Source organism: Notechis scutatus, chromosome 5 (assembly GCF_049901735.1).
Source record: "Notechis scutatus isolate UNSWTSFEM ecotype Mainland chromosome 5, rNotScu1.2, whole genome shotgun sequence".
Taxonomy (NCBI): Eukaryota; Metazoa; Chordata; class Lepidosauria; order Squamata; family Elapidae; genus Notechis; species Notechis scutatus.
The window spans coordinates 68,513,771-68,528,261 of record NC_142013.1 but is presented as its reverse complement, the minus strand read 5'-3'; the positions used below and the strand labels follow the sequence as shown (position 1 = coordinate 68,528,261).

Genomic DNA, 14,491 nt, shown 5'->3' with positions numbered 1-14,491 from the left:
TGCCCCCAATATGAGTGACATTGAGCTGGCCACACCTACACTGTTCCCCCGAGGTCAAACACAACTCTCATGCGGCCCTCAATGAAATTGAGTTTGACACCCCTGCCTTACGTTGACTGCTTTTTTTTTTCCGTTTCCCCAGATAAGATAGAAAAAGCTGATGCAAAACCACTTCTAAACATGCTGAAGCATTCTCCATTTCGCTGGCCTGTGCTGGAATCAAACATTGGGCCCGAAGGTCTGTGGTCAGAAAGGAAGTTCAGCATGCTCCAGACCCTTGCTACTCTTCGTGGACAATATAGCAATTCTGTTTTCATCCGATTATATGTGGCTTCAGATGATAAGGCTTCTAATGAGCACATCATAAAGGTATTATTAAGGAAGCCATACATGTGGTATTTTCAATTAATTTCATTTTATTATTTAGTATTCTGTCCTTAACCTGGAGTAGAAGATCCTGGCAATTGGACTGCAGCAGTGTGTTCTAAACAGGACTGGCTTTAAAGACCATCTAGATTTTAGATGCTGGATAGTGCAAAATATACTAGTCTGCTTGCTGGTGAACCACAACAACCAAGAAAAAGCCATTCTGCCCTGGCTGAAGTGCAGTTCAAACTGCTAGTTTTATCTTGAAAAACCCTATATGGCTTGCCTGTTAAGTACCTTCAGACCTTCTTCATATGGAATTGAATGATCTGATGTATTGTATGCTGACAAATTGTTAATGGCCCCAATGACAAAGTTGTTGGGGATGGGGCCCATGTGTATTACAGCCAATATTTTTTTCATTGTGGTCCTTGCATTATGTGACAGTCTTCCCTGGAGGTCTAATCAGTGCCTATCCTAATAGTCTTCTTCAAACTAGTAAAAACCTCATTTCTAGAGAGCATTTGGTATGGTGACTATATGCCATTGCTAGGCCTGTAACATATTTCTTATTATTATATTGTTGTCTTAATTAAACATGTCTAGAAACCCATGCAGACTGTAATGGTGTATAAAAGATAGGAACAAACTTAGAGACAATAAACACATCATAGATGTATTATTTAGTTAGTTATTCACTTTATATATAAATGTATATGAAGGTACAATTATGGAAGCCATGTAGAGATAGGATGTAGGCTTTTGAATAGCAAGTTAGTGTTCAAAATTAAACAAGAAAGAAGGGATGCAAATTTGTAGTACCACATGGACATGAGCTATTTATACCTCAGAGAATTCCTTCTTAACCACATATGGAAGAAGGTATAGCATATTTTAAATCTGTATTTAATTAAGCCTTCAGCTAATTTTGTTAACAGTATTTATAAAACTTTTACATCTGTGTTCAACAACATCCTGACATCTGGTTATTAGTATGTATATATGTAAATGACTAAAAGTTGGAAAAATTTAACAGTATTCCTGATGGCATTCTATAGACATTTCTAATTTAATTTTCAATAATCTTCTTTACAGAAAGTACATTGCTATATTCTATTTAATTTTTGAAGAAATGTGTTGTTCTTACATTGCCTTGCTATGAAATTTTCACATTTTTGGGATGAAGCAATTTTGTTTTGTAAAATTAAAACTCCTCAGGGTCTACATATTCATTTTGTCAAAAATGCAGAACATCCAGGGTTAATAAATGGAAGACTTTTATGGACATTGTAATGTGTTCTGAATTCTGCCCATCCCCTTTAACTTATAATACTATATTGGATGTTGGTATTGCAATACTGCTACAAATCTATTCACAAATAGTCTCTCTAAGATCTTTGGGTTTATCTCTGAAGTCTGGTTATAGAACTACAGTCCAAACTGTGTTTTTGTAAATCTAATATATAGTAATTCTTATTTTATTTATATAGTTAGATCAAGCATCTCTGACTCTATCAGCACGGGAAGACTACCTGGACAATACCACAGAAGCTAAATCTGTGAGTGTCATTTACTCAATCACCTAAGTACATTCAGGATGTTTTCCCAGCCTATCTGGAATTACAATTCCCAAAAGCTAGCTGGATTCAGGGAGTGAAATACAAGCACATCTGCAAAACACCAGGCTTGGAAATTAAATGTTCATTCCTCTATATTTTGTACACTATACAGAGTATAAAGGTGATATTTCTGCTAAAAATTTACATAAACCATATGAGAAGTGAGCTGAAAGAAAATCTTAATTATGTGATAATATATACCTTATCACTTACTATCTTTCCAGTAATTACATATCGTCCCCAACATAGCAAGTAAATATGAGGGAAGATTAAAAAATAGTATATAGCAATTGAATATTTGAACATACTCTAACATATTCTGCATACTCTAAACAATAAACATGAGCAGGGGTGGGATTCTACCAGTTCAGACTGGTTCTATAGAACCAGTAGTTATGATTCTGCACAGTTCAGAGAACTGGCATATTGTGCTCCTATCTGGCCCTGCCCCTCTCCACCCGCCCCTCCCTTCCTTGCCCAGCCAGTCCTTATCATGCATGCATGACATCGCGTGCATGCCCAACATCGCTGACTGCGTTCTCCACCCAGTCACTCCTTAAGGTATTTCTTTTTTTCCCCTCCCAATGATCAGCTGTTCTGATAATCAGCTGTGCTGGGATCCCTCTCATTGTCTTACTGTTTTGCCCAGGAGGCTTCCCTGAGGCCCAGGAGGCAAAAAGGGGTGTGTGTGTGTGGGGGTGTTCTTCATTTTCTGCCTTCCTGGGCCCCAGGGAAACCTTCTGGGAGCAAAAATGCCCCCTGAGGAGGCTTCCTTGAGGCCCAGGAGGCAAAAAAAACCAGGTGGGGGGTACTGCAAAAAAAAGAAGAAGTCATGCCCACCTAGTCACACGGCCATGCCCACCTAGTCACACCCACCTAGCCACGCCCACAGTACTGGTTATTAAAAAATTTGAATCCCACCTATGAACATGAGCAATATGTCAGTTACTTATTATCAGTAGAACCCTGCCCTGTTCTGTGACCTGTTCCTTTTCAGTATTGACCATTATTTGCAGCACAATCTTCTTTGTTAATTTATGTTGCAACCAAGGATGTCTTGCTTAGTGCAATTTTACAATCATTCATATATTGCACAAGTCTGAGTTCTTTTCTTGTGTTCAGTTTTCTGAATATGAAAATATTCCCTGATAACATAGAAAAATAAAGGAAGTACAGATGAAGTTCACATCCTAGTTCCTCAATATGCTTTCAAAACCAAACTTTTGAAGAAAGCTAGGGACCCACTTTCTCAATGTGTGTTGATTTGTGCAAATGACATGCTAATTAATATTTGTGATGATGTTAATGCTAATTCTGCTAGCAAGATTTATACAACCCATTAAATAATATCAAAATGTAATACTGAAACTGAAATTAAAAATGAAAATAAGTAAAGTGTTATGTTAGACCATTCAATATAAAATAAGGTAAGTGTTATCTGGTAAGTGCTATTGTCTTTTTCGCTGTATTAATGTGTGAATTTTACCCCACTATAGTACAGAGATGCCTTGTTCCAGTTCATGGTTGATATCTCAGTCCTTTTGGGTGCCAATGCTTCACGTGCAGAGTTGGACATGAAGTCAGTGCTTAAATTAGAAATGAAAATTGCTGAGGTTAGTGCTCTTTTAAGTATAGATTTTAGCTGCACTTGTGGTACCCAGTCTTCAGATGAACTTTGGATTTATATCTCCATTCAACACTGTTCTTTCCCAGATTTGTAATTCAGTGACAAAAGGCAGTGTGCCATCTTGGTTGCTGTTGCCTCTTCTGCATCTGTTATTTTCTTCCATCTGTCTTTGGAAGAACATTTGAATAACAGAGTAACAGAATAATAGAGTTGGAAGCAGTGGAAGATTAAGACTCACTGGTGCCCTAAGCACTGACAAATCTTGGTACTCCCCTCCTTTGTACATACTGTACAAACGAAGCCATATTCTCAACTTTGTGGTGCCCCCTTTGGGCCTGGTGCCCTAAGCACACGCTTAGTCTGCTTAATGGTTAATACACCACTGGTTGGAAGGGACCTTGGAGGTCTTCTAGTCCAACTCCCTGCTCAAACATTTACCAGTTATACACCATTTCAAACAAATGATTGTCCAGTCTTTTCTTAAATACCTCCAGTATTGGAGCATGCACAACTTCTGGAGATAAATCATTCCATTAATTACTTGTTCTAACTGTCAAGAAATTTCTCCTTGGTTCTAGGTTGGTTCTCTCCTTAATTAGTTTCCATCCATTGCTTCTTGTCCTGCCTTCACATGCTTTGGATAATAAGTTGACCCCCTCTTCTTCTTACATATTGGAACACTGCTATCATGTCATCCTGGTCCTTCTTTTCATTATACTTCTTTTGAACCACAGTTCTTTGCAATCAAATAAAGTGAAGTAGCGTACATTTTATAAACTTTGGCCATTTAGGGTGAAAAAAATTCTCATTTTTGATGTTTCAAACTTTTTGGTAGTTTTAGGTTAGCAGGCACAGATAGACTTTCAGTGATATTTAATCAAATATAATTTTCAATGTTTTTAATTCTATTGGTACCAGTGATTCAGTAAGTACTTAAGATTCCCTTTTAGATTCTTGTTTTTATACTTTATAGTCTTTTTATATAATTTTATTTTTGTACTTTATCTTTTTAATTTTTTTGTATTCCATCCTTTTTTTGTTGATCTTTGACCATAATAAAGGTTGAAAAAAAGATGATCAGAAGTATTAAATTTAAATTAAGTATCCTCTGCTTATAGAGAAAGGTCAGAGAAAGGATATTTGATCATAATTAAGTATGATATTTAAAATTTATTGGTTATGTAACTGTATACTGCATGCGCCTCCTAATAAGTAAAATACAAACAATATGTTGGTATGCAAGATAGTTATTAAACAAGAGACCTTAGCTCTTATTTAAGGTAACTGGGAAGTATGTAAATATAAATCCTCCAATTACAATGAAAATTTTGTATGTTTTATACCTGTGTTGCAAAGTCACACACATAGCACTCAGCGTTGGAACTTTTATCATTATGCAAAATGACTTTGACAAGAGATAAATTAGAACCCTTAGCTAGGCAAAGTATTTTTTTAAGTCCAGCATAAGATAACATTCAGAAATGATTGAAGTATAAGAAGGAAGAAGTACAATTCAGTACTTGATTTGCAAGATAATATTATTATGCCTAAGCATAATAAAATAAGTTTAGTCTTCCTGTAGAATTGATTTACTGATCAGGTATACCTTTCCTTGTAAGGCAGGGGTGTCAAACTCAATTTCATTGAAAGCCACATCAGGGTTGTGGTTGACCTCGAGGGGCCGGGGTGTGCATGTCCAGGGTGGGTGTGGCCAGCTCCCATTGCTCGCTCTCCTTGGCCAGGTTGCTCATGGTGTGTGCAGGAGGAGTGTGTGGGTCAGAAGGAGGCCCACTCTCTCTCCTCGCTCTCTTCCCCTCTTTGTCTTTCCACTTTCTCCTTTCCTGTCCCTTCTTGGATGTTCAAAAAAGGGGGGGAAATTTCTCAATGCCTCCTTGTCTTGTGATCAAATGCCAGTAGTTTGCTAGTAGTTTGTGGCCACTTGAAAGACTGAGAACAAGTCAGGCTCAGTTTATCCCATACTTGCATTTAGTGGGGGCATCCACAGGCAACAGTACAACTGTGGCTATACTGTGGTAGTTGATCAGAGCTCAACTTTTTATGTGCAACAGCTGTAGCATTTAGGAGCAGAGGCAAGTTAGTTGCTTTTCTATTAATACAAAATCCTTAAAAGGGCTCTCTTGTAGGGACCCTGCCGTGGTCTAATTCAGACTGGAAATATAGGAAAGGAAAATATTTTCCTCACTCTGCTTTGTTCTGTTTTCCTCACTGGAAATGGCTGTTTGCTACACACATGGAGGGGATACCTTCCCAAGAGCTCACAATTTAAGAATATCAATGTATTCTTAATTGCACATGAGGTATCTTTGGGTATTTCTGGGTGGGGAGGGCCATGGGGCAGGCCTAGTTATAAAACAGGCCTTCAAGTCCTCCCCAACCCCCTAAGATACCTCATACTTCTCCCTCCTTTCCTTCCATACCAGACTCATCTTGCAAACATCTGTCTCCTTTCTGCCACTATTTCTTTACCTTTGTGGTAAAGAACCTTTGAAGGAGGAGAGGAGAGTTGGCTTGGAAATGCTTTTTGTGCTGACAATGGACGCTCCTGTGTGCCATAATATCGCACAAGTTCAGGCACCCATCCTGTTTTGCAGAATCAGGGACCTTTCCTTCTCAATGTAAAAAGTGTTTGCAGCACTGGTCTCCTGCTCCTCCTGTCAAACTACTTTCCACCACCGCTGTGTCAGGGATGCTCCCTGCCTGCTAAAATCCACTATGGACAGAGCTCCTTCAACCACCCATCCTGTGGCCAGAACCAGGAAGATTGCTATGGAATCAACTGGGGTGCAGGATCCAACGCTGTCCATGGCCCAGGTGCACTGCTCATCATGCACAGGCCTTACAGTTTGAGTGCGCCCCTCACACCCACATTCAGTCTGCTGGAGTTCACCACACCAAGAGAGGAATGAGACCCCATTGTCCCACAGAGCACGTATGCATGAAAATGGGGTGTCTGTGTGCAAATGGGGCACTTGGAATGATCTTTGAAGACAAACCTGCTGCTGCGCCTTTGAAGAAAGCTTCAGCTTAGACACAATTGGGGCACCCAAGCTAGTGGTGGTGGCAGGAGCCACCTGAGCAGCCATGATCCCTGCTTCCCAGCCAGCCAGTACCACCTGACCTACTCTCTGCCTGGCCAGCCAGCCAGCACAAAACCTCCTCCTCCTCCTTGTCCTCCCTGCTCAACTGGCGGTGGTCTCCACGGGACAGGGTCTCATTCCTCTCCTGGTGCAGCAAAGTCTGCTGGGCTGGATGCAGGTGTGAGGGGTCTGGCCCCACAGTGCCTCCTTGCTCAGTTGAAGGCTTCATTCAGCCTTCAAACAGTAAGGCCAGTGCACTCAAGTGAGCAGCGCACCTGGGCCACATACGGCATTGGTTCCTGCACCTGACTGATTCCAATTTCATGGCTGGCCTTAGAGCCTGAGGGCAAGAACAAAGTCTTCAACTGAGTGAGGAAGCACTGTGGGGCCAGGCCTCTCATACCCATGTCCAGCCCACCGGAGTTTGCCACACTGGGGGAGGAATGAGACCCTGTTGTCCCATGGAGCACGCTTGCATGCAAATGGGGCATCTTCATGCAAATGGGTGCTTGGACCAATCTTTGAGGGCAAGCCCTTGCTGCACCTCTGCTTTTAGTTTGGACACAGTCAGGGCACTCAAGGTGGTGGTGACAGTCACCTGAGCAACCATGATTTCCCCCATCCCCAGCCAGCCAGCACTGCCTGATCTACTCCCTGCCTGGCCAGCTGACCAGTGCAAAGCCTCACCATTCTTCTCCTCATCCTCCATGCCCAAGTGGCAGTGGGCTCCGTGGTCTCATTCCTCTGCTGGTACAGTGAGCTCTGGCAGGCTGGACATGAGTGTGGGGAGCCTGGCTCCGTGGTGCTGCTTCACTCAGTTGAAGGCTTCATTCCTGCACTCAAACAGTAAAGCAAGTAGTGCACCTGGGGCACAGACAATGTTGGTTCCTGCATCCAGCCTTAGATCGGACCCTCAAGCTGCCCTGGAACCAATGAGGAGCTGGCCAGCTGCCTTGGCCCTGCTCCCTCTGCGTATGCATAGGAAGTAGTGAGTACGCAAGTGCTGTCATCCTGGGTGAAAGGGAGTTGCTCAAAACGCAGTCAGCCTGCTGGAGAAGATGGTCCACAGGGACACCAGGCATGTTCGCTGCCTCCTGTCCATCCACCTAGGGAGTGGGGAGGTGCTGGGGAGGCCCCCTACTAGCTCCAGTGTGGCCGCATGGATCTAAGGCTGACCATGTCCCAGCTTGGATGGCCACCACTGATTTGTAGATCAGCACCTGGTCAGCCTGGACTGGGCAGAGGTGCTGTAGGCCAGCCATTTAGTGTTTCTAGGGTGGCTCCACTGGCCAGATCTAACCACATTGTGGTCCGGAGCTGGCCCACGGGCCTTGAGTTTGACACCCATGATCTAAGATTTTAGAAGGCACTAATAGAAATAAACATGTGTACAAATACTTTTTTTTTAAACTGGACACTATATTTTGAGACAAATCTCTTTGTCAGTGGACTCAAGTAATAAAAATACCTTTACAAGATACAGTATATAATGGAGTAAATCTTTCCATCAAAGTATAACATTTATAACGTACAAATGCATAATGAATAAATGCAAAGGACACATTAAAAAGGCACTAACCAGTGTGAAACAGGGAGAGTGCCACAGGGAAACCCCACCCCCCCAGTATATTAAAGGTATAAAGGAGGGAAAAACAGGATGGAATCTTAGAAACTAAAGCAGAACTTAAATAAAACAAGCAAGCAAGCAAAAACTGATTAATTAATAATACAATTTAAAGCATAAAAGTGTATCAAGAACATGGCCCAAATAAATCTTTTACAAAATGACAAATAACCATTCATGTACTGACCAAACATTTTGCAATAATATCTTGCAAGGATATGGGTAGTTTAAACTATTTATGGATAAATATATAAGGGCTTTCAGTCCAGAACTAACAATTGTGTCAGAGTTCAGGATAATTGTGTTGTATAGAAGGGGAACAGTAGCAAGTTATACATAAATAGCAAAAAACCTAGAGCAAATCTAAATTATAACCCATTTGTTGTAGGGAGGAAAAATAGTAGTAAAATAGCTGCAAGGATGTTAAAAATTGAAAGGCTTTAGGTAAATATAATTTACTTAAGGAGTGGCTTTATGATTTTTTTTAGTGTGTATGAGAATTCGGCATCTGTGTCTAATAATTGGAAAAATACTATTAATGTTCTCTTTAAAAATAAAATTAGCAAGACTGAATGCAAAATTTAAAAGGATTTAAAGAAAATGTGTGATGAAGTGGATATAATTAATTAGGGAAAGTTTTATGTGAATATGATGTGAAAAATAAGTTAGTAAATGTGATAAATGTGATTGTATTTTTAGACAATGGTTGAACTCTGAACAGGGAGGTAAGACAAGGATGCCTGATATGCCTTTTGTTGTTTAAGTTATTTATAGATAAACCCAAATAAAATATAGAACTTACAATTATTCTCTGTGTGTATTTTACAAGAAATGAATGATTGCGAGTTATTTATAAAAGCAAAAAACTAGAAGCATAAATTATAATCATTATAATATATAGAAGAAAATTGTTAAAATAGTTATTCAGATAAGTGGTTGTTTATATATAATTATAAAATAATTCTATTTGATATCAGCAGGTTTGATGTAACATTGTTTGTTTCAGTGAAGGAACTATTAAAAGATCTGTTGATATTAACAGACTCAGAATGGATTTCTTAGTAGCATAATATTTGTTTACATGTATCTTTGCAGATAATGATTCCACATGAGAATCGAACCAGTGAATCTATGTATAACAAAATGAACATATCAGAACTCAGCAGCATGATCCCACAGGTTGGAAAACAACTTTAATAATGCATGATTGGACTGGGTATTTACCTTTCTAAATTGAAAGCTGCTTTAGATGTGCATACGGTGCAATTTAAATTAAAATAGTTAAATATATATATGTAAATAAATGCAGCTGTTTTATGAAAAGTTCAAAATATTTGCAATGTGCAGTGAACTTCAACTTTGCAATCAGGTGAAAACTTACTCAAACTTTTTTCTTATAAGAGCCAAAAGCTAAACATTTATATATCTTTCAGTTTGACTGGCTGGCATATATCAAGAAGGTGATTGACACTAAACTCTATCCTGACCTAAAGGACATTGATGCTTCAGAAAATGTGGTCGTCCGAGTGCCGCAGTATTTTAAAAATTTATTCAGGATATTAGAAAGAGAAAGGAAAAAGTAAGGATTTCTCGTTGATGTTGTTTTTCTGCTGGACTTTTAGAACAAAATGTTGGTTCCTGGTGCACTTTGAAGTTCCATACCAAGAAATAATATATACCTGCAAAAGTCTTTCAGTTCATCATGGGACTTCCTTTTTATTTGCAGAAACAAATGCATTAAATATATAGTAAAATCACGTGATTTTAATTTAGATAATATCAGAACAGCCTTTCCTAACAGGAGATTCTCCAAATGTGGTAGCGTACAGGGCCCATAAATGTTAGCAATATATTTCAGTGTGATGAACTATGTTATCTATTTGGCAAAGAAAAAAGGAGAAAAATAAGGAATAAAAGAACCATTTCATGAGAACATGAAGAAGCAATAGCTTCTGACTGGATAACCTTCTACTCAAATCAATACATGCTACTACTTTGCTTAAGAATGAATACAATTGCAAAACAAAATTGCAATTGCAAACAAAAGAATTGCATTTCATTTTATTTAAAATGGATGCCATTAAAAAACCACATTGCAAAAATTAGATAAATTAGATAAATAAGACAGCAAAAACTAAAAATGAAGAAAACAAACTGGAAAGGAGAAAGAGAAAAAAACCCTCCTTTGTTAGAATTTCCAAATAATAATGTTATAAAATTCAGATTTTAAGCAAAGGCTACATGAAGTAATATTATCCAATCTTATCTTTGTTAACATGAAGCTATCTCAAAGACTGAGAGTTGACATTGAATCCAGCATAAAATGTTGGCACACACATACACCTATTATAAAACCACTTCTTTTGCTTTCTTCAAGACAGGATATATATATTAAACCATAGATAGAGACGTTTCAATTTGAGTGCATAGAGATATATGACAATATTAATATCACTTTTATATATTTAAACCTTAACCCCCAAACCTGGTCCACCATAGTATTTATCTCTAATCAATAAGGAACTACGTGACCAAAGTATACACTAAATTTCCTTGATATTTATTATCTCTCCAGCTTAAGGCAAGATTACAGCCAACCTTTCTGAAACATCCAAAATGCCTAATACGTTTAGTTTGCCAAAACTATAATGTAGTACTATAGATTCTAAAAACAGATTATGTTAATGATAGACTATGATCAATCACTTACTGCATTCAAGTGATATACTATGGAGTTGGAAAGTCAATCAAACTAATCTGCCCTATCAAAGAACGTCTTTCTGCATAATCAATCCACTTTTTTCCTCTTGTTTCAAGCTGGCAAGGTATTTAAATCAAATAATCTTTTCTAAATTTTGAACAACATCAGAATTATTTTTGTAAAACATTAAGGCATGTTTTAATGCTTTCCAACAACAGTTTTTCATAGGAAGTATTACAAAGTTCCTTATGAGTTAAGATTGTTTCTTGATGGAGAAGTACCCATTGAATATCTATCCCATGTGTTCTTATATTTCAGTGTTCCACAAGGACTTAAGCCTGTTTCATAATTCCCTACTTGCTGAAGTCCAAGGCAATTCTGATTTATTTTATTTGAGATTATTCCTATCAGACCAGTTCATTTCCATTACTTTTTATGTGCCAAAATATTGTTACACTTTTGGAAATCTTCATGCACGTTGATCATCATGAGGGTCTAATTACAGTTTTATGCTTGTTTTTTTTTACTTACCTGAAACAGAAACTATTAATCTGTTTAATTCTGTGGAACTAAGTTTTTAAACAATTAAAAAATAATACAAAACATACTTAAAGCTTTGTACACCTTAAAGCTTTTGTTTTGCAATACAGGATATTGCATGTCATAAAGAAATTAATACTATTTCTTAGATTTAATAGATTTAACAGATTAGCAGAGTTGGAAGGGGACCTTGTAAGTCATCTAGTTCAACCCCCACCCACGCAGGAGACCCACCATTTCTGACAGATGGCAGTCCAATCTCTTCTTGAAAGCTTCCAATGATGAAGCCCCCACAATTTCTGAAGGCAAGCCGTTCCAATGGTTGATGGTTCTCACTCTCAGAAAATGTCTCCTTATTTCCAGGTTAAATCTCTCTTTGTTCAGTTTCCATCCATTATTCCTTGTCTGGCCTTTGGGTGCTTTAGAACAGGGGTCTCCAACCTTGGCAACTTTAAGACTTGTGGACTTCAACTCCCAGAATTCCTCAGCCAGCAAAGCTGTTGAGGAATTCTGGGAGCTGAAGTCCACAAGTTTTAAAGTTGCCAAGGTTGGAGACCCCTGCTTTAGAAAATAGCTCTCTGTGGCAGCCCCCCAAATATTGGAAGACTGCTATCATGTCTCCCCTGGTCCTTCTCTTCACTAGACGAGCCAGGCCCAGTTCCTGTAACTGTTTTTCATATGTTTTAGTCTCCAGTTCCTTAATCATCCTGGTTGCTCTTCTCTGCACTCTTTCTAGAGTCTCAACAACTTTTTTGTAGTATGGTGACCAAAGCTGGATGCAGTACTCTAGGTGTGATCTTACTAAGGCTTTACAGAGTGGTATTAGTACCTCACTTGATCTTGATTGTATCCCTCTGTTAATGCAATTTAGGATTGCATTGGCTTTTTTGGGTGCTGCTGTATACTGTTGGCTCACATTTAATTGGTTGTCCACTAAGTGTCCAAGATCCTACTCACAATTACTGCTATTAAGCCTGGTTTCACCCAATCTATATGTGTACTTTTGGTTTTTTTGCCAAAGTATAAGACTTTACTTTTCTCTATGCTGAATTTCATTTTGTAAGATTGGGCCCAGTGTTCAAGTCTGTCAAGATCCATCTGGATCTTGAGCCTATCATCAAGGGTGTTGGCTATTCATGCCAGCTTAGTATCATCTGCAAATTTGATAAGTTCCCCTTCTAGTCCCTCATCTAAGTTGTTAATGAAGATATTGAAAAGTACTGGGCCTAAGACTGAATCTTCTGGCACCCCACTGCTTACTTCCCTCCATGTAGACGTAGTACCATTCAGGACTTGTTGAGTATGATTTATCAGCCAGTTACAAATCCATGATCATGATCATGCAGCTGCCGTGGCCATTTGCTTTCTTCATTTCGTCATTCCCCGGGAGAAGGTAGAAATCAAGTGGCAGCAGTGGTGGCTGGAGCATACTGCCAACTGCCTTCTCCCGGGGAATGACAAAATAAAGAAAGCAAGCGGCCATGGTGGCTAGCTGCTGCTGCCTCCCCCACCCACTTTCTGCCTTTTCGTGCCACCCGCTGCTCTGGAGCTCGCTGGATCATTTTGTCCCAGTCGGACCAGGTGTGTATGTGGGAGAAACAGAGTGTGATGTGTGTGTGTGTGTGAGAGAGAGAGAGAATGCCTTGGGGAGGGCAGGGGAGACTGGCCACTGAACTAAGTGCCGAGAAGTGACTTTTTATTTTTATTTATTTATTTATTTATGTCAATTGCTTACAATATAATAGGTATAAGTAAAAACATAGTTATGAATACATGGATACATATAAGAAAAATAAAAGAAATAAAAGAAACAATAGAACAGGGATGGTAGGCACGTTGGTGTGCTTATGCACGCCCTCTACAGACCTCTTAGGAAAGGGGTGAGATCAATAGTAGACAGTCTAAGGTTAAAGTTTTGGGAGTTTGAGAAAGAAACCACAGAGTCAGGTAGAGGATTCCAGACATTGATCACTCTGTTGCTGAAGTCGTATTTCCTGCAATCATGTTTGATGCAGTTTACCTTGAGTTTGTATCTATTGTGTGCTCTTGTATTGTTATGGTTGAAGCTGAGGTATTCATTGACAGGTAGGACATTGCAATGTATGATTTTATATACTATACTTAGATCGGACCGAAGGCGGCGTAGTTCTAGGTTTTCTAGGTCTAGAATTTCAAGTCTGGTGGCATAAGGTATTCTGCAATGAATAGAGGAGTGGAGAACACTTCTTGTGAAATATTTCTGGACTTTCTCAACTGTGTTAATATCAGATACATAATGTGGGTTCCAGACTGATGAGCTGTATTCGAGTATTGGTCTAGCAAATGTTTTGCATGATCTAGTTAATGGTGTAATATTACCAGAGAAAAAGCTACGTAAGATTAGGTTAACAACTCTTAACGCCTTTTTGGCTATGTAGTTACAGTGGGCTCTAGCACTTAGGTCATTAGAGATGAGTACTCCAAGAACCTTGACAGTGTTTGGATAATCAACAAAGTCTTGACTATTCATCCTGTATTTTATTTTCTGATATATTTTTTTGCCAATACGTAAGACAGAGCATTTATTTGTTGAGATTTGAAGTTGCCATTTGTTTGACCATTCTGATACATAGTCTAGATCTTTTTGAAGGGTAGCAGTATTGTCTGTGGTGTTGAATAGCTTTACATCATCAGCGAAGAGAATGCAGTTGCTCTTGATATGATCACAGAGGTCATTTATGGAGAGTATGAAAAGAGTTGGTCCTAGAAGACTGTCTTGGGGGACACCACTGTTTACAGTACAGAATTTGATAGGACGCTCCCAATTTTGACCATTGTCTGTTTGACAGGAGGTTGGCTTTAATGGTGTCATCATTGCAGTCTTTACCATTAGGTCCTTTCAGGGATGGGATGGACCTTGAGTCTTTTAGTTTGTTG

General features: G+C 39.0%; 1 protein-coding gene across 3 annotated transcripts in view; it reads left to right on the top strand.

Annotated features, from left to right (window-relative positions):
• PHEX (phosphate regulating endopeptidase X-linked) overlaps positions 1-14,491 on the top strand; it is a 145,672-nt gene that overhangs the window by 41,990 nt on the left and 89,191 nt on the right. For all 3 annotated transcript variants that reach the window (XM_026674905.2, XM_087966916.1, XM_087966915.1), the window contains 5 exons: positions 143-369; positions 1,857-1,925; positions 3,482-3,598; positions 9,430-9,513; positions 9,768-9,913. In XM_026674905.2, coding sequence (XP_026530690.1) covers positions 143-369; positions 1,857-1,925; positions 3,482-3,598; positions 9,430-9,513; positions 9,768-9,913 — 643 coding nt within the window. The remainder of the gene's footprint in view (positions 1-142; positions 370-1,856; positions 1,926-3,481; positions 3,599-9,429; positions 9,514-9,767; positions 9,914-14,491) is intronic.